Source organism: Lampetra fluviatilis, chromosome 4 (genome assembly GCF_964198595.1).
Source record: "Lampetra fluviatilis chromosome 4, kcLamFluv1.1, whole genome shotgun sequence".
Classification (NCBI taxonomy): domain Eukaryota; kingdom Metazoa; phylum Chordata; class Hyperoartia; order Petromyzontiformes; family Petromyzontidae; genus Lampetra; species Lampetra fluviatilis.
Window position 1 is genome coordinate 2,185,433 of NC_136278.1, and position 20,879 is coordinate 2,206,311.

Genomic DNA, 20,879 nt, shown 5'->3' on the forward strand with positions numbered 1-20,879 from the left:
TCAACATCAATATCTTCTCCACATGGCTTAATTTCAGCAGGAGAAGATGGGGGGCACCTGGGCCGGTTCTTTTGATTATTATGACATCTTGAATTGTCACGCCCGTAGGCGAGTCTGTGTTGAAAATTTCAGCTCGTTCGGCTTGGTAGATTCGATATTTCGCGTCAAATATTTCAAATAATATAAACAGACAACACAGTAAGTTCAATATAAATGTGTAATTTGTCATAATAAAAGTGTGTAAGAATACCTCCACTCCCCAGAGTCCAAGGGTGGTGCAAGGGTGGTGGGGGGGGGACGTGGAAAATATTCTATGAGAAATTAAGCCCCGATCATCATGCCACTGCCAGATTGCCAATAATCATCATTAAATACGTCGTAATAATCAGTGTACCACTTCCAACGTCATCATCACCATCTTACGACAATGTTGATCATCAGCAGCTGCTGCTGCAATGACTCGTCGCAGATATTTCGTTGACTGCGAAAGCCGGAATTGAGGTCTTGAAAAAGGCGCCTTTGGCAAGAAAACAACTCAATACGTCTGTCAATAATACTGCCTAAAAATAAAAAATAAACATTACGTATTTTATATATCGTGTTCGGTTTTGTTGTTATTTGTGCCCTTGCCACCACTGCCAAATAATGTTTAATTTCTCGCGAGAGTGGCCGCTAGGGGCCTCTGCCCACGCGTTCAGTTTCCAACCAGCCTGTCGCCCTGCTGCTCCTCGTGCTCACTAATGAGAACCAGGGCGAGTGAATTATAATCATTCACGTCGCTTGCATGCCTTGCTAATCATACGCCCTTGCTCCACGACTCCAATTAGTATTTAGAACTGTTAGTTGACGCGAGAAGAGCAATTATAATAATAACGACCGTAAGCAGTGAATGCACCTGAATCACATCAGCTTTTTGTTTGGAAATTGGATTGCCCATGAAAGACTTGAAATGTGATCGCTGGATTGGTCCAGGGTGGAGGGATGATTTGATTTTGTTAATTGTCTTCTTGGTTTTTTCGGTAAAGTCACGTAGAAGGGAAATAATAAAATAATAAAAAATAAAACATAATAAAATACAATTCTCACGACGTTTCGGCCACAACGCAAGCAGCCGTCCTCAGGTGAAGAACAGGTCTGTCGGAAAGACAGCGTCTGAATGTCTTTCCGACAGACCTGTTCTTCACCTGAGGACGGCTGCTTGCGTTGTGGCCGAAACGTCGTGAGAATTGTATTTTATTATTTTTTATTATTTTATTATTTCCCTTCTACGTGACTTTACCGAAAAAACCAAGAAGACAAATCCCTGCAGTCACGAAAGCTTTACATCGAAATTTGTTAATTGTGTCTGTTGATGAATTTCACCCGGATAGTGTGAATACGTTTTTTTGACGACACGTGCTTTATTACCTGTGGTCTGGTCTAATGCACGGAACAGTGGTGAGACGATGAGTCACTGTAAGCTTTGGATTATGGTTCAATAGGTGAAAAAACTCAGTGACCCTTAGCCCATGATGCCATTTACATGTTCATCCGGACAACCGCCTGTGATAGCTTTTGGCTTTTTTGTCCATTCTCACGCTTGGCTGGTATTCAACACCCTTTATTTGACTTTAGTGTAGAGATGTCGTCACTTGTTGGGCCAGATCACTCTTTGAGAGAGACTTGTTATCTAGATGGGTTCCCACCTGGTGAAAGAAAGGTCACTAACGAACTAACTGCTGACGTGCCTCACCTCGTGCTGCTTATTCTTTCACTTCTGGCAAAGCTGTCTCAACAATAACCGGCAAACCTGTTAAAGACGGCGTGGAAGAGCGGTCGTCGAGACAGACATTTGGGAGATAGAGACACGCGCACAAATACGCAGACGCAGAGACAGACAGACAGAGAGAGAGACGCGTAAAGAGACAGACAGAGATCTGAGAAGCAACACCGATTGAGAGAGACCGGACATTTCGGTGTCCGTAGACAAATGATAACATCCACTGGGCTGGGGCAGTCCGCGCCGTGGTTGAGACGAGTAACGGAGTGGCAGCTGAAGGAGATTGGAAGGCGACAGTTTGCGGAAGCCCTCATCTGGCAGTGATGATGATGATGATGGAAAAATCAAGGGACTTGTACAGGGTGGTCCAGATGTCTTGTAACCCACATTTAATTCTCTAAAACTTATTTTTTTCAAGTAAGGTTTATTTTAAACATAAATTAATATCATGGGAACTCCTTTGCCAGTACCAAAATATGAGAATAGGTTTTCCCCTTTTTTTCTGGCAACAAAACAGGTGTTAAGATGTATCTGGTGTGGACCAATCAGTTTCAAAGACAATGCATATATTATCAGGGTATGTGTTTTGTTTGCATTTTGACCGCAAGTATTGTGGTTAATGCAGACATGATTCCTTGTAAAAGGTTTCAGTTTGGTGTTTTAACATCTTAACACCTGTTTTGTTGCCAGAAAAAAGGGGAAAACCTATTCTCATAAATGAATATGCAAAGGAAACTATTAAGGGTCAATTAATTGGGGGGTCAAAATACATCTGGACCGCCATGTACACAGGCCCGTTTTGCACGTGAGTACAGACATCACTGGTTCCCAAAGGAATGTCATTGATAAGACTACATAGACCCTGGTGTGGCATTTGTACCGTCTCGAATGGCAGCTCTTCCGCTTCACCAGAAAAGCGACAACACTCTACGTGTGCTTTGGGAATATCACATGGAATTTAACAAAAATATGAGATGACACGACTTAGAATGGAACATTGGAATGCATTGTGCGTGCCGACATAATCTCTTTCGCAAAACGCTCGTGTAGAAAGAAAAGAAAAACATCAAATCCAATAATTTTTAGCCGAGAGTCGGGGACGGGTGTTATCCCGGGGGACGAAAAACGAGTGCAACACTTTAGCAGATCAAAAGAATCTGCAAGTGCGCAAGCTGCAATCATTATTCAGCAATATGCGCCTGAAAGAGACACGACTTTGCCACTCAGAGATGTTTCGTGGTTGATACTGCACGCGCTTCCATCACGTCCACATTGTCTGCATTGTAACTATACAACACAGCAATGATTGTTATTACGAATCGATCCATATGGATTCTCAAGCGCCTAATTTGTGGCAAGGAATGCATTGGGACCTCTTCGTAGCCCGGGACCTGGGCTTCTGCATCACGTGGGCCCCTGTGCAGTTACACCGCCTGCACACCGTACAGTCATGTGACTGGTCTGATGGCATTAAGGAGGTTCACAACCATCCCTTCAGCCAGGAGCGATGCTAACCGTTTACCAAAAATGTAAAAATAACAGATTGCTAAATTGAATCTTGACACCACAGGATTGAATCGTGACTCACAAAAATCGTCTCGGTGGGAGTTAATTGCCCCACTCGCACTGCATTGTACAATTGTTCCATTGTAGGCCGTGCATGTGTAATTGTTAGCGTGGGCACATACCATGAGGCTAACGTGCATGCATTTAAACTACATATCGGGTGGGCTCCACCTGCAAATCCAGCCCCATTGTGTCGGAGGGGAAGGGGAGGGGGGCGAGAGGGGGGGGGGCTGGAGGCCCCCCCCCCCAACGTTGAGACTGTGACATCACTCCGTCCTCTGTGCACTGTGACATCACAGCGTGCTCTTTGCGCTGTTTTGACCATACTTCACCATTCTGGCCAGTGTGAGTTGAAGCAATCACGTTTTGCCTCGCCTCTCGCCGTGTACCTGACGACTACGAGTGCCGATATCTCGTGCGGATACTCAGGTCTACAGCGCCCACGAGATTCAATGCTGGTCAGCACGGTTGGCTACGTACGGGTGCGAAAGACGTTCAACATAGAACATATGTGGCACATTAGGAATAGATCACTCTTTTAATTATGTCCTTGTGCAGCTAGGGAGTAAAGTGTGGTTCTGTGAAAGTCATGATGTGCTGTGCAGTGCATCAATGCATGTGTGTACAGCAGCATGTGATGACTGAGTCGGGCCTGTAGGTGGCTGGCAGGGTTAATGAATAACCGCACGTGTAAACCAGCCACGTGGTTAATGGCGTCTCGGAAGATTTGCTGCGTGTAACAAGCGCTGTTGCATTTTACAGAGTGACGGTGCTGTTCTTCACAAGATTGCTATTAACCACAATAAATAAATGTGCTTGCCCTCGATTTGGAGCTTCTGCCCACGTCCTTCATTCCGAGTGTGCAACACATACGATGCAGTGCCCGCGTGAAGGAATGAGTCACGGCACACTGGCATGCAAATCAGTGACCACAGCGACGTCTCCCGGTGATTATTGAAGCACATTTATTTGATTCCCACAATCCTTCGTGTGCAATGCAAAGCCCCAAAGGGGGATTCATTCTGCGGAACTTTTTTTTTGGAGGGTGGGGGGAGAATATATTTTATTCTTTTTTTTTTGACACGTGTAAAAAAAGCAAGAGCTTGCAAAGGCATTTCTATGGCATTGTATTGAGTGAACACAAGCAACGTGGCAATTAGCAAAGCTACAGGGTGCACCATTAGACCGGCATTGAAGTATCAGAGGATCTATTTGACATCTGTTTCCTTTCGGCAAACGTATTCCGTTAGGATAGTGCAAACTAGTCGAAGGTAAGTAAACACGTGCACACATAGCATTGCCGCATACTTAATACTGTACTGTAATATGGCTTTGGAATAACATATATATTTGTTTAAATCAGACCTAATTAGCTATGCACGTTTCGATGTTGCCATTGTGCACTGGTTATCGCCGCAATGCGTAAGTCCGGCTGTTCTATCTCCCGTTGCGGCGTTGAAATTGTGCGAGTTTATTAGATTCTCCCAACCCCCCGCGATATACACGGGTGCGCCGTAGTCTATGACGGGCAGGTCACGTGTGATGGGCTAAAGCGTGGGGACTCTGGCCAGCGTGGAAGAGTAGGCCAAAAATACGCTCGCGTAGGGCCTCTCGAGAGATCTCTCTATTGGCGCCTTCCGCCAACAGTTGCGTGCGCAGGCAGTTGCAGGGCTGTACCTTTACCTTTTAACGGAATGCTCCTGGATTGTTTTGCTATTATTTTTATTTATTTATTTTACCAGGTGAGACCCACTGAGCTATGTAGCTTTTTTTTCAGAACGACCTGGCCAACAAATGATAGCCCAACGAAGAAGCGTATCATGTGGACATTTATAGCAGCCAAATACTCTAAACAAATGTTGTTTCTAAATGTGGAGAGGACCCGGAGAAAAATCCACTCAATCACGGGGAGAACAAATATAGACTCTAAATATACCGGCGCCAGGGTCACGATTGAACCCACGACCTCGTGTTTACCAGTTAACATCTCGCCACCTTGGTGCCAAATAATATTCTTATGGAATAATTGCCAAGGTTTAGCGGAATGCTTCCCGGCTCACGTTGACGTGGTGCCGCACTATGCACGACGCATCCACGCGTGAGCGTTGTGTCCTCGGTGGAAGGATTTGGGGCTGTCAGAGATATTCCATTTTCCTCCTTGTTGTCCGCTTTGCTTGAGCTGGTCCACCAAATCGCTGATTTCATTTTGGAAACAAACACAGTAAACACCTCGCCATATAATAATACATCGTTACCCTTCTGTGTGATCCGCCCCATGCGTTGGTATCAGTGAATGGGGATTGTGGGTATGGTATATTGCAGGGGTCGGTGACCCCGTGTCCTCTTTAAGGACTGCTTCGTGACATCATTCACATGCGTTGCGGCTCTTAAAATATTTCTGTTTTGTTTTACGGAATTCGAACAAAAATGGCCCTCCTCGTGACATTGGTTGCCGACTCCTGGCGTTGTGTATCCCGGAGTGCAGGGAATGGAAGCGGGGACAGATTCGGAGTGGAAGACGAAGGCGGTGGTGGGTGGGGGGGGTGTCAGCGTAACTTGGCAATACAAGCAGAGGGGGAACAGCGCGCACACTGTGTAACGTGAGCATCGCACAGCCGAGCGCTTGGGCACACATCGTCCACTGTGCCAGCCGTGGACGGCATCATGTCCAGCTGTTTCCGACACACGCACACATCGGGGAGGGGGTTGGTAGGGCTTTGCCGTGCAACAAGCTCGTCAAGAGGACGCCAAACGACCGTCTGACCGGTGGCGTGCCTCGGGGTCAATCGGTGTATATAAGGAAACCGGTGAACACCGCGTCGCGCGCAAAGTCAATGAACAAGCCGACGTTTGCCGCCGCCATCTCCAGCCAGACCTCTTGCCCGGCGTTCAGGTGCAGCACGGTGCCTCCGCTCATGGTGTCCGAGCCCCCGGCGGCCGTGTAGTGGTCGTAGAGGGTTAGCACCTGTCTGCCGCTGACCTTCATGACGATTTGCAGCGGCGTGCCCGAAGAGGGAGCTTGGAACGAGAAGTAGTAATGGCCCGCGTGCGCGCACGTGAACTTGCCGGACTCCTTGTTGTAGTGGCCGAAGTCGTTCGATATGATGATGTCGAACACGATCACCCCCGCGCCCTGCGGTTTCGTCTTGGAGATGGTCGCCTTGGCGCTGAACGCTGACTTCTTGATCGCGGGCGTATCGCCCTTGTCGCCCTTCGCACCGGCCTCTCCGGGGTTTCCTCGCGGCCCAATTGTGCCCACGGGTCCAATCTTCCCGTTGGGTCCTGTCCAATTAGATTGGGTTAGGGTCACGCAAAGGTCGCTGGCCGCGCTTGCTCAAAGTGTTTGGAGCGCAGGTGGTGGTCCCCACGTGCCATCGATTTGCCCTCGTGAGAAAGGTGCAGTCACTCACCTTGCTCTCCCCGTTCACCCTTTTCCCCGTTCAATCCGGATAGACCTGGTGGCCCCGCAGGTCCCGGCTCGCCGTTGGGCCCTGACTGTCCCGGGGAGCCTGCCATGACAGGCGTTGGGTTTCACAGCCAGTGAGCATCTCCGTCGGGCGACAAATTGCGTTACTGTGCAGTCAACGCTCGATTATCCGCGGGGTAATGGGATGGGAAGGGGAATCCCGGATGGAACAACACAAATGCGATGCAAATAATTTGTAAGAATTAGGCTATACATATGTAATGATTGTTTATCTATGTAGAATCGGCGAGAAACATTAGAATGTGTCATCTGTGGGTGTTTAAAAAAAAAAGTTTATTGAGGTTAGTTTACTCGTGGATGTTTGCCGTCACGTGGGCAACGAGTCACTGGCCCTCCACAAGTAAGGAGTGAATGGTAATTAAACCAGCGCGCAATGTAAAACATCTTGCAATATATTTATGTTTTTTTCACAAGCAAGGTTAATATAAAAAAGCGGGTAAATCCACCCGCGGATAATTTTCGAGGGTTATCTGCGTAGTAGAGACATATACTGTAATAAAACAAGAGTGGTATCTTATAATGTTTCCAACATGAAAACATTGTTTAAAAAAAAGCATTAAAACACTGTGCGTTGTGCTGTACCAGGAATGCCTGGATCTCCTTTCCCAGCATCCCCACGTTCTCCTTTCTGTCCGGGTTGTCCTGGGGGTTTCACAGAAAAGAGTCAAATTAATGACGCCAATTTCATTCAAGGCCCAAACATCGCACATCGCACATCGCACATCTCCTGGCTTTGACATTCCTCCTCGAAGACACCGGTGGTGGAACCTTCAACAGTATCGGAACATCACAGGACGATGCGCACATCTGCTTCATCAGTGGAACATTGAAGACAAGCCAGAGTCAGTGTGACTGTGGACATGCAACTGAAGTGGTAACTACTTAAGTTTGCGCTCTTTCAACGCAGGAATAGTCAAAGAACACGAGCTCTCTCCTGAAGCCCTCTTGTTGTGACCAGCACACCTCGACAATTGCATTTAGCTCATGAACATATTGTCTTCTACAAGAATATCATTTTTTTTTACTTTTGTCTCAACACTGTTGCAAAAAATTATTATCAAAACGATTAGGCCACGTGATGCAATTGCACCGCAGTTAATTAAGCCGCAGTGACACAAAATAGATGGTTGAGCAATTAGCATAATTGAGTGTGCAGGAGGGTGCGTGTCTGTTAAATGGTCAACGAGTTGACACGCAGAGAATGGCACACGGGAGACGACATCGCGAACTTTGCCTGGAACATGATGGGATGTTGTCCTCTCGTTGCTGTATCCTCTACATCTTCGATTTTAACCAGGAGATTAAATAAACCCTTTGGGACGCACGAAACACCATTGTCGCTGTTGCGACGCCGACCACCTGGGTTACATCAATACAAATGTAATCGTGCAATATTTATTTTCCTGTCTCAACCCACCGAGGGTGGCAAGGTGGGCTCGCGAGGGCCGCCTGCTGCTGTTCCTCGTCGTCGTCGTCGTGAAAGCCGAGCGGCTCGTTCTACGGTTGTGGATTTGTTGTTGTTATTTTTGTGCGGTGTGGGATTGCGCCGTAGTAGCATCTCGCGGGGGTTTGGAATCGGAGGGGGCTGCCACGTGGATTTGACGATGAGTGCCCCTCTTCCCCAGTCACACCCCCCTCCCCCTCTTCCCCTCCCTCCTATACTGACCACTCGCTGAGAGCGTTCAGCGATTTTCATTAAGAAAGGTTTTATTTGGGTTAGATCGCGGAAATATAAATGCGTCGTTAACCCGCCACCACCCGACACAACCAATTAGTGAGATTTGTGTACGTGAACAAAACGTGGCAATTAGTTACTACTTTAGCACACCGGTGTGTTGGAGAGTAAACACCACAACATTTACTATTTGAGTATAATTTTGGCGTACAATTTTCGGGGTGCATCTACAACTTGAGCAATTTTCACACTACCAGTGGTGACAAGTTCGTCGAGTGGTGTGCGAGATTCACAGAAGCAGCTTCTCGCAAGGGGAACCAGTTGACGTCAGCATCGAAATACAGGGGCCGAAAGGTGAGGACACACAGGGTTATTATATTTACATTAACAAACCACGTAGGGTTTTTTCATTTACACGAACAAAATGTTCATGACCATCAACATTCACGCACACGTGAATTATCTTTTGAATTAATTCAGAATTTGAAAATACAAAAGACTGCAAGTGAAATCTTGGAACATTCATCGACGATGTTTTGGCTCAGTTCCTTCGGGGTTCATGGTCGAGTTTTGTTAACGGTGTATTTGGGGATTCCCCACAGGATGAATAAATAATAGAGATTAATAAAAAATAAATAAACATATTTAATAAAGACTAAATAGCTACAATGTTTAAATGCCATAGTTAAAATAAATGACTGACTTTTGGGCCAACCTGTATATCTAAATAAGTTCAATCCTCGCGTAAATCACGTGGCTTCTATGTGGCCAAATGCACGCATTCTCAAAGCATATTTGCGTTTTCTTTTACCAAAACAATGTGGGGTTGCGCAGACGCGATGCCTCGTAATTGGTGTCTATTTGGTGTCTGGATATCTTAACGCCTCTCGTATTTATGCCTTTTTAAAATAATTAAATCGGGCGTCAACCTAATTGACTCCCTGTCCCATTGAACAGCAACCCGGCCAATCAATGTGTGCCACAACACTGTGTCAACGCAGTCAAGGTGTGCCACCGCCGCCTCCACGTGCTTTTGTAGATTAACATCTGCGCCACGGTGGCGAGATGTTAACTACCTCGCCTAGTATACGGGAGGTCGTCGGTTAGATCCCGACCCTGACGCCTGCTGTATATTTGGAGTTTGTGTGTCTCTCTCTCCATGGTCAGGTGGATTTTTCTCCGGGTCCGACGGTTTTCCCCTCCATATTTAGAATCAACATTACGCGTTTAGAGTATTTGGCTGCTATAAATGTCCACGTGATGAGCCACTTCGTTGAGTCATCATTTGTGAGAGCCAGGTCGCTTCTGAAAACGAGAGCTAAGTAGCTCAGTGGGCCTTACCTGGCCAAATAAAAAAAATTTTAGTTTTTTTTAATTCACGAGTCGCATCCTCTCACTCACCGTCCCTGCCGTCCCGCCCGGCCTGCCCGTTCTGCCCGTGGGTGCCGGGGATTCCCGGCATTCCGCCGCACTTTTCGCTCGTCGCCGTCTCGTTCGCCTGTGCCCCCCTCAACACGACGAGCTGCAGCGTCACCAACACGGCCACGAGTCGCAGGCGGCCCCGCATGTCGCCTGGAGCACGCAGACGCCGCGCCCGCCACGGCATCCAGGAGAACAAACAAAAAATTAACCGGTAAAAACAAAGTGTTTCACTATAAATCCTTTATATGCGTGGCGGCTAGAGTCCTCTCGTCCTCTGGCTTGAGATGGCTGCCACCTATGGGTCAGATGATTGCCTGCCACCATTAAGCAATTGGTAATTAAATATAATTTATTTTTTCCTAAAAAGTGTAAAATTTTTGAAAAAAATTTTCACGAAAATAAATTGTCACGCACAACGAGTCTGTGTGCAAAATGTCAGCTCGATTGGATCACGGGAAGTGGGTTAAAAAACGATCGAAATATTTGCACGGTCGTAAGCGCGCAAGCAAGCAAGTGAACTTAATATAGAGGATTTTAAAATCCGCCACGTGAAGCTACCGTGATGGTATAAGAAGGTTCAAAGGTGCGGCCCTGCAAGTGCCTTCTCGCGTTACTTAACCTTCACTGCAGCCTTGCACCACCGTTGGTTCTCAATCGTAAAACATGTGCAATGCTAATAACTACACAGAGGGTTTGATGAAACAAAGTAGTTGTACGTACGTGCGCATGCCTAATTTGTGTTTCGATGATTTACCTTCTAAAAATATCTGGGCACGTCTCGCACGCCCAGAAAGGGCATCTCGCACCCCCAGGGCGTACAGCGTGCACCCCCAGGTGACCAAGAAGAATAAGAACCACGGCTTTAGAGTCTTGGATGGTTTACTGCTCTCCTCTGACATGCTGGCCACATGTCTTGGAAGAGGTGGAAACACCCCACCAGCTGGGATGTACCCATTTATACATTTACAATCAAATCTGGGCACATACATTTTCCTTTACATTTGCCACTTTAAATCAAAATTCCACACCTGTGTAAATGATTTCGATTTCTGAATGAAATATTTTAAGAGCATCAATGAACGTAAACTTGGAATAATATAAACTGCAATGTTTATTACGTACTTTCCATGCATTTTATACATTCGTGTGGTACGTATGTTGCGAGTCTCCTAAAGTTACGGTCTGTCTCCCGTTTAAACGAACAATACAATTGTATCGCAATTAACAGACTTGCAAAAATGCCCACGCATTTCAATCCAGCCACTAAGAATGCCCTCGTAAACATATTTTTGGGGTTTTTCGGTAAAGTCACGTAGGTAAAAAATACAAATTAATAAAAGTAAAATAAAATAAAAATAAAATAAAAATCACGACGTTTCGGAGGCAACACAAGCTTCCGTCTTCAGGTGGAACCTAAACGTCGTGATTTTTATTTAATTTTTTATTTTATTTTACTTTTATTATTTTTTATGTTTTACCTACATGACTTTACCGAAAAAACCTAAGAATATGAATCCTTGCAGTCACGAAAGCTTCAAATCTAGAATGCCCTCGTAAACGTCAGGACACCGGTTGGAAAAAAACCCCGCCGTGGCCACGGGGCACCTGTTGATTTTGTTTTTTTTTCCACCACCGCCCAGAACGTTACCTTCTCGAGTGAACTCTGACAGGTCTTGCAGGAGAGTCTGTGAGCCCTTGCGAAGTCCTCCGAATGTGGCCGATGCGTGCAGAATCAGGGTTTATATCTCCCTCGCCACATCCCCCCCGCACCCCCGCCCCCCTTGTGGACTAATTCAGAGCTGCAGTCATAATGTCATGCTTCAGGTTGTTGACCCTGTACTGTTGAAGAGGAAAATCCCATTGTTCTAGAGAGCGGAAGTAATCTGACAAATTGCGATTTGGGCGTTACGTGTGCAACAGCCAATAGTTCCTTTTTTATGTCTGTGTTTTATTCATTTTAGTTTTGTAGAAGTATATATATGTAGAAGGTGTGGAATGTATATACATTTTTTTACCTTCAGGGGTATAAAGGAGTAAACAGCAAAGTTTTAGAGAATTTCCTTGGACAACTTTAGAGCATGAGAGGAGCATTTTTGGAGATTCACAATCTATGAGCAGTCAAAGTAATCCACGCTTCGAGTGACCTGGCCTGTTTATAGAAGTTAATGATTTGGCGATGTTGGCTTGGCAGTGGTGCACAAGCATTATTCACAAAAACAACTCAACACATTTATCAATAACACTAGACCTTAAAAGGCAAACTATATATGTCACATGCTATGAAGACGGGTCATTGCCTAAAACGTCGCCAATGCAATATTTTTTATTTTGTTATTGATCAATGTGTACAGTTGTTGTTTATATTTGTGTTATTTGCTCATGACATATGTCAATATTATCCACAGGTTGATTCTCGACACTCAGTACACAAATATAATTTACTATTTACCGTCCAATAATATTGAGTCGATATGTCTGTATAACGTTGAGTCTTTTCTAGGCACGTTCGTATTTTGCCGTACATTGTGACGTTCAGCGTGTTAAACGCACCCTGATCTGCTCACTCATCTGCCTTCTTTATTTCGCGAATGATGAATTAAACAATGGTCTTGACTGAAAGCTTTCGTGACTGCAGGAATTCATATTATCTGGGTCTTTCGGTAAAGTCACGTAGATAGGTAGATGGGTTCAAAGAAAATAACAAAAAACTACGACGTTTCGATCGCAACACAAGCGATCGTCATCAGGAGGAATAATATATCTATCACTTGACTTAAAACTTTCGTGACTGCAGGAATTCATATTCTCTGGGTCTTTCGGTAAAGTCACGTAGATAGCTTCAAAGAAAATAACAAAATAACAAAGAACTACGACGTTTCGATCGCAACACAAGCGGTCGGACGATCAACAAGTTGCCAAAGACAGGTCGTCATCCTGATGACGACCGCTTGTGTTGCGATCGAAACGTCGTAGCTTTTTGTTATTTTCTTTCAACCTATCTACGTGTGACTTTACCGAAAGTCCCAAAGAATAGAGATCTATCAGTGTCACGTGACCCTAAGATGGGCACCACCGGGCAACAGGAAACCTGGGACACCCCAGACCACGTGGCGCAACACGGTGCAGGACGATCAACAAGTTGCCACAGACAGGTCGTCATCCTGATGACGACCGCTTGTGTTGCGATCGAAACGTCGTAGCTTTGTGTTATTTTGTTATTTTCTTTGGGACACCCCAGACCACGTGGCGCAACACGGTGCAGGACGATCAACAAGTTGCCACAGACAGGAAGGAATGGAGGGAACTCGTCGTGGCAATGTCCCAAGAGGATTAACTCACAAACCATCACTTGCACGAAAGATGACTTTGGTGTGGCAATTGTTTTAAACGGCGACATTCCCTTAATTAATTGTATTTATTTATTATTGCAAGCCCTGGGGAAATACCGTAACCACGAAAATGTTGGACGGTGAATCAGAGACCTGCATCGTCTGGCTCAGCAGCCCCCTGTCAGTGGCGAACAAAACAGAAACGGAGAAGTGAAACCACATCAGCAAGGGAACTGGCCGCATCATTCTGAAAGTTGCCAACACTCACCAGGTGGCCGAACCGACAGCTGGAACTTCGGCTTTTAATGAGTGTGCTGACAAACCCGCGCAGGCGCTGCCGTGGCTTTGAAGCGACGTTAAGCAGTTCCAAGTCGTACGATCACTGCTGTGCAGCTGCAAGCATACATACAGCATCCCACAGCGCTGTGTATTAATTATATATATAGCCCAAATCCCCTATACGCGATTGGCTACGTACAGCGCAAAAGAAGCCCAACACACACACACACATACCAAGCAAATGAAAACCCAACTACCAAGCAAAATAGAAAAAATGGCACCAAAACAACAACTCCATTCCGTGCTTGCAGATGAACGTGACGGTCTTGCCATTGAGGAAAATAAACTCGATGCTATCAGTTGTATAAACCCAGAGGGAAAGCCTTTCAGGGCGGACGCAGGCTGCGGGCATGCATATCGCGCGGGATACATTTTCAATGTGCGTGGGGGAGGGGGGGCATTGATTACAACAACGTAAAACAATTGCCTTCCTTGACGCGTGGACGTGTGGTCGCTCACTCTGTGTTGTGACCTCAGCAGCCTCGGTGGTGTCTTGGGACTGGGGTGGGAGGGGTCAAGGGGCGGTGACTCGGCCTGGTGGGAGGGCGGTCGCCCGCCTGTTGCCAGAGGTTCACGGTTCGATTTACAGCGGCCGCCCCGTTTAATACTGCGAAGTGTATTAACCGGTAATATCTATAAATATATGCATGCTTCGTCTGATTCACACCGGACCAAAAAAAAGGTTGAGAGACTGCCTTCAACGCCGAGATGTGAGAGGCCTGGTCCAAACAGGCTTGTGGCTGTTGTCAGATGTTTCTTCCAAACGCCTGAAGGTCACCGATGTAAAAACGCAGGCGCGGATAACGCACAGCGACGGTGGATTTAAATGGCATTGACGACGACATCTGCTCTGCTTATGGAACACTAAACAGTGCTTTTGTCAGATGTACACATGAACGTATATTCGCTTTGTGTTCAAGCCTAAAAAAGAGATAACCAGTTGCTGAGTTCGTTTAATTTTTTATTTCAACAGAACACAAGGCAATGGGGTTATCAGTTAGGAAAAGTGCTGAAGAGACCATTACAATGCGACAGAAAATCTCACAGTGAAATTACTTTAAAGCTTCTGTTTGCGTCACAACAGCTCAGATCGGACACTGCCCGCGCGTAGAATGAAAATTGTATTCACGCACGCGCACGACTATCTCCGCATTAATTGCCAGCGCTGCATCTTGCTGTGATGTCACCATCCTCGCTCTGGTTGTCGACGTGGTTTTACTATCCACCCCTTCTGACTCCACACGTACTCATTTGTACATCATCAAGATATGGGGTCGCATTTATAAATATAAAAATGTTTTTTCATAATGGAGTTTTTTTTTGGGTGAGATCGCCTAAATATGTAAATGTGTCGTTAAACCCGCCACCACCCCACACAGCCAATTAGTAAGGTTTGTCACGTAAACAAAACGTGCCAAATCGTTACTAGTCCAGCACACCGGTGTGTTGGAGAGTAAACCCACAACAACATTTACAATTCTAGTCACGTGACGTTTCGCCGGTAATTACAACCAGCCTCGTCAGGCGACAGCCAGAATTGTGGAGAAACCCTCCTCCTGTTTCGGTCTCAAATCGAGCCGGTAGATGTAATGTCGTCACAGCCCTCTGTCAATCCATTGCTGTTCGAAGGCTTTCCCCCCGTGTGCCGAGCCAGTCATGGGGGTTATTTGGCCAAACTTCACCGCGCCTGCCAGTGCAGGTGAGTGAAGTGGACAGGATCCCAGGGATAGTTCGGATATCGCTCGCCAATGACGTTAGCCGTGGCGGGGAATTGAACTCGAGTGCCTGGGGTTCATGGATCGTTTCACGAACCCATCGCACCGTCGCGCCACCAAATGCTACAGAGTGCGCAAAGACAATTCAATTGCGTTGGCTTGCAGCGTCATTTGTCATGGCGCCCACGTTCTTGCAAAGTCCACGTCAACCCTCTTGGGCATCGGTGACCCGCGTGCACTTTCGTCGATGACCAACTTTGCGTACAGTGTTAAAAATGCGAACAGGTTAATTGGTTAAGCGTCGCCCGACCCTGCGCCGGCGGCTCGCTCTCAATCGGCAAACAGCAAGAAGCCGCTGAACACGGCGTCCCGTTTGTCGTCGATGTACAAACCGAAGTTGATCGTCATCATCTGCAGCCAGACCTCGTCGCCGACCTTCAAGCGTAGCACGACGCCGCCGCTCATGCTGTCCGCGCCGCCGGCGCCCGAGAAGTGGTCGTAGAAAGTCACCTGCGGCTTGTCGCCGAGCATGACGACGACCTGCAGCGACTTTGCGGCGAGGGCGGCGTGGAACGAGAAGAAGTAGTGGCCGGCGATCGCGCACCTGAACCTGCCGCTGCCCTCGTCGTAGTGACCGAAGTCGTTCGTCACGACCACGTCGAAGACGATCGCCCCGGGGGCTTTGGGGACGCTCTTTCCGACGCTCGCCCTCGCGCTGAACGCGGACTTCTTCACCACGGGGGCGTCGCCCTTCCCCCCGTTCACGCCAGGGTTGCCGGGAGCCCCTTGAAGACCCATCGTGCCCTTGGGTCCAACCTTCCCGTTGGCTCCTGTTCAATTAAAGTGACTGCGGTTAGGGACGCGCAAAGCATCGCTCGTCGCATTTTCCCAGCGCAATTGGATCTGGTTGGGACCCCACCGTCCACAAACTGCGCTTTGAGTCAGACTTGGAGGGGGCCAGTCGCTTGCTCTGGATACTGACCGGAGCGGGTTGAGGTTGCCTCGCGAATTGGATTGGAGTCATCAGGTTCCCCCCCCCTCTCCTTAACCCTCCCCACCCCCACCGAGTTGGAATGCTGGATATTAACGCGTGCGTATCATGGAGCACACTCATTATTTTTGTTTGTTTGATGTATCTCTGTATTCCAATACACTAAAGGCTCTCTGTTCTCTTTTTCTAGAAGTGACCTGGCCACAAATGATAACTCAACGAAGCGGCGGCTTATCATGTGGACACTTCTCAATGTTTCGACGAGGCTTGTAAACGCAGTTGGGGACGAGGAAACGCCACTGGCCGCGATTGCCGAAGTGTCCGGAGCAGGGCCGGATTAAGATTGTCTAGGCCCCTGGGCTACAGGTACTGTGAGGCCCCCAGTAACATTTTCAAAAAGGAAAACAAAGTTAAGAAACATTTAATTTATTCTCACAAGGCTAACAACAAATAAAATTCAGCATTCACAATTGACATAACTTTTCACTTAATATGTGGATGCCCTCCAGCTGGTGGAGGCCCCTGGGCTTGCAGCCCCTAAAGCCCCCACGCCTTAATCCGGCCCTGGTCCAGATCACAGCAGTGGTCACCACACTCACCAGTGTCCTCGTGCCAAGGTCGGAGCGACTTACCCGTTGCTCCTTTTTCGCCCTTTTCTCCGTCGTCCCCTCTTAATCCCTTTGTCCCAGGAATTCCATCCTCGCCTCTGGGCCCTGACGGTCCCGGGGTCCCTGCATGAAAGGTTGTCGGGGTTTCATAGCCAACCATTGAGCCAATTCACATCCTTGAAGATGCAACCGGAAAGTCGAAACGTGTATATTTATATTTCGATTTAAAGCTTTCGTGACTGCAGGGATTAGTCTTCTTGGTTCTTTCGGTAAAGTCACGTAGAAGGGAAATAATAATAATAAAATACAATTCTCATGAAACGTCGTGAGAATTGTATTTTATTATGTTTTATTTTTATTATTTTATTATTTCCCTTCTACGTGACTTTACCGAAAGAACCAAGAAGGTGTATTTTTATTTTAGTAATTTGTTACACTGCTGTCACCAGAGCTCAACATGGATGTACTTGACTGTGACTTTCCATGCTTATTCCTCATTCATGGAGATTCAAGCTCACGTCAGACATGTCGTGGGGACCGTTTTTCCAGAATCAAAGTATGCAAAATAAGAATAAGTTTGACCCTTTCTGGCAATAAAACAGGAGGTGTTAAGATTATCAAACACCAAATAGAAACCTTTTGCCAGGAGCCATGTCTTGCATTAACCGTTCAACTGGAATCCCTGAATCTTTGCGACGCACTGCAACGCGACGAGGGCGAATCGTGACAGCTAATTATAATACATTACTTTTGAATAGCAGCATCATTCATGCCAACAGCATCCCACAACGCTGTATATTAATTATATATATAGCCCAAATCCCCTATACGCGATTGGCTACGTACAGCGCTAAAGAAGCCCAACACACACACACATACCAAGCAAATGAAAACCCAACTACCAAGCAAAATAGAAAAAAGAAATGGCACCAAAACAAAGAGCACAAACAACAACAACAACCAAAGTGATCACAACAAAGGAATGAGGTCACAGGTGCGGTGGCCGTTGGTGTGGCGTGTACCAGCGTCTCCCTTCTCTCCTTGCCCAGGCATTCCACGATCTCCTTTGGGCCCCGGCATTCCTGCATCACAATAACAATGATGACGATGATGATGATACTAATAACACAACACTTTGCTCAGCAACAAGGACGCGGGGCGGTGACACGGCCGAGCGGTCGCGCGTTTCGCCGATTGTTGCGGACACTCACGCTTCGAACCCCACGGCCGCCCTGGTAAACACTGCGGGCGTATGAACCAAAAAATATTACACGCTCACCGCCTAAACAGCAGACGTTCATCGTCCCGTGACGCTATTTGAAAATGGACATGTCGTGTGCGCTGAGGTCATGGTCCAAATTTGACCAATTTTGAATAAAATAACCCAACAAATAACCCGATTCCCCGATTGGGAGCACATCAATGGTAATCATGACGGCCCTGCTGTAAAGCCACTGCAGACTGTGCTCGCCTGCGAGACTTAGCATCGCGCCCCGACCATGGCACGAACACTAAATGCAGCAAAGGATGATTCGATTCGAGCTGTTGTCGCGAGATCACGCGCACACCCTTACGCAACCGATGAATTCAGTGCGTGAAGAGAATGAGAATCGCCGAAGGAAGCGCGCGAGTTTACTTCCACACGAGAGAGATGGGACCGTGCACGGGCAATGTAACCGTACATCCTCCTCCTGCGCGTCCGGAGAACACAAGCTGCTCGATTCTGTATTCAAGGCGACTCTGCGTTGTCAAGTCTGAGCAGCTGTCCTCCATCATCGTCGACATCGACCATCACTGTCGTCGTGGTCGTAATGCACGAGCTAAAAACGAATATCTACAGCCCGCCGAATGTCTGTGCCTCCTTCTCTTTTTACTGCTCGCTCTCTGGACCGAGTTCTTGTCGAATTATAAAGCAACAAAAAACACCACCCCGATATCTACCCTTTTTAAATCCTTTATATTACGTTCACTTGCTTGCTTGCGCGCTTACGACCGTGCAAATCTTTCGGTCGTTTTTTAACCCACTTCCCGTGATCCAATCGAGCTCACATTTTGCACACAGACTCGTTGTGCGTGACAATTTATTTTCGTGAAATTTTTTTCCCATAACTTTACACTTTTTAGGAATTTTTTTTAAATATTTAATTACCAATTGCTTAATGGTGGCAGGCAATCATCTGACCCATAGGTGGCAGCCATCTCAAGCCAGAGGACGAGAGGACTCTAGCCGCCACGTATATAAAGGATTTATAGTGAAAACTTTGTTTTTACGGGTACATTTTTTACTGCTCGCTTTCTGGACCGAGTTCTTGTCGAATTTTAAAGCAACAAAAAACACCACCCCGATATCTACCCTTTTTATGATATCTAATAGCGTTCGCGCTCTCAAACCTGACATGATCTCCTCCGCGCCCCCCCCCCCAAAAAAAAAAAACGCTACTTGCGTGGGTGCTTCTCCTTCTGCCGCTGCGTGGTGTGAGGAACCTAAGCGGTCATTTCTCCGAAAAGTTTGCGAGAACCAGGAGAGATGATGCCAGCCTCTTGGCCGCTATTTCTATTTCCTCTTGTGGTGGAACACGCTATGTCTGATGTGCCCTCACCCCACCATCCCCCCCATCGAGACACTGATCATTCCATCCCTGACATTTCCTACAACATGAAAAAGTCCACTTCACTTCTAGTGCACTTTTGTACGGCGACTTGAGGTGCTTTATGTATATATATATTTTTTTACATGACACTTGAATTCAATAATCATCAGCTCGCCATCGTTATCATCATTGTTTCAAATGTACAGCCAACGGCTGGCCTGGTCTGTGGCTTGCTCTTTTCCCATCTGTCTCCATCACTGTGCGAGTCCTATCTTCCAAGGCCATCACGAGATTATCTGTCGACCTGTTCCTTCATGACCGCATCGTATCATAGACCCTTGACACAAATGACGATACGATCATCTTGTAACGCGGTGCTGCACAGTTATTCGCTCACTGTGGAAGACAATGACTCATGAGGTGCGAGGCAACACGGACAGGCGGGCAGGTGGCGAACCACCGCCAACAATTGCCCAAGCTCTGCAGTCCTTCATATATCGAGATGTTTTCAACCAATGAATGAGTGTTTACATATGGGAGGAAACGGGAGCGTCCAGGGAAAACACTCGCTCCCTTACAGATGGAACAGGTGGAGTCCACATCTGCTGTATCTCGTTCTCCCGGCAAGCCAGCGTCCGGCATCTCGCCCGACCACGGGAAGGGAGTTTCGCAACACCTGCGCGCGATCCGACAACCCTCGCCGCTGCCTCCACAATGCAGGATGAGCCGCCCGTGCGTCGCGCGTGCTCAGCGGCCATCGTCACGCACGTGGCCACGGGCGTCGTTTTTATTTATTTTTTCGTCGCAAAACGCCTCGCTCACCTGGCCGGCCATCGCGCCCGGGGAAGCCGTCAACGCCGGGGACGCCGGCGAGCAGCTGGCATTTGGACTTGGCCTCCTCGTTCGCGCCCGTCCCCTCCAGCACGAGCAGCGCCGCCGCCGTCGCCAACAGGGTCACGAGCTCCGGTCGGGACCACATGTTGCCTCGGGAGGCCCCGGCTAAACGCACCGACGGAACGAGGGACAGCTCACTCGGGTGAATGCGCAACGACGGCGCTGTCATTTACATTCCGAAGCGAGCGTCGAAGCGTCAGTCGTCACCCGTTCGCAGGCCTGAGCCAGCGGTGGAAACTCCACATTCCTATGGGCGGGGGCGCAAGTCTTATCCACAGGACAACCGCTGTTGGCGTCCTCACAAAGTGACACTTATTGCATTGACCCCATCCCCCCCCCCCCCAGAGGGTTGATGGGCTGAGTCAACCTCCAACCACAATTCGAACTCGCAACCTTCCGATGTTGCGATCGATCATGGCTGATGATGACGATGATGACCAAGGGATCTTTTGTATACTTTCCACCATCGAAAACAAATGTACCTTGTTGGGCAAAGTTGTAGA

At 47.5% G+C, this 20,879-nt stretch overlaps 2 protein-coding genes across 2 annotated transcripts; both read right to left on the bottom strand.

The window, feature by feature from the left end:
- Positions 1-4,299: 4,299 nt before the first annotated feature.
- LOC144931253 (uncharacterized) lies at positions 4,300-11,623 on the bottom strand. Its single transcript, XM_078855060.1, has 5 exons — positions 11,558-11,623; positions 9,889-10,059; positions 7,395-7,454; positions 6,736-6,834; positions 4,300-6,607 (listed from the first exon to the last, which is right to left on the bottom strand). The coding sequence occupies exons 2-5, from the start codon at positions 10,052-10,054 to the stop codon at positions 6,108-6,110; spliced, it is 825 nt and encodes a 274-aa protein (XP_078711186.1). The 5' UTR covers positions 10,055-10,059; positions 11,558-11,623; the 3' UTR covers positions 4,300-6,107.
- Positions 11,624-15,302: 3,679 nt separating this feature from the next.
- LOC144931254 (complement C1q tumor necrosis factor-related protein 5-like) lies at positions 15,303-20,879 on the bottom strand. The gene is made up of 5 exons (XM_078855061.1): positions 20,859-20,879; positions 20,305-20,481; positions 17,914-17,973; positions 16,916-17,014; positions 15,303-16,122 (listed from the first exon to the last, which is right to left on the bottom strand). Exons 2-5 carry the CDS (start codon positions 20,459-20,461, stop codon positions 15,623-15,625), a joined length of 816 nt encoding a protein of 271 aa, XP_078711187.1. The 5' UTR covers positions 20,462-20,481; positions 20,859-20,879; the 3' UTR covers positions 15,303-15,622.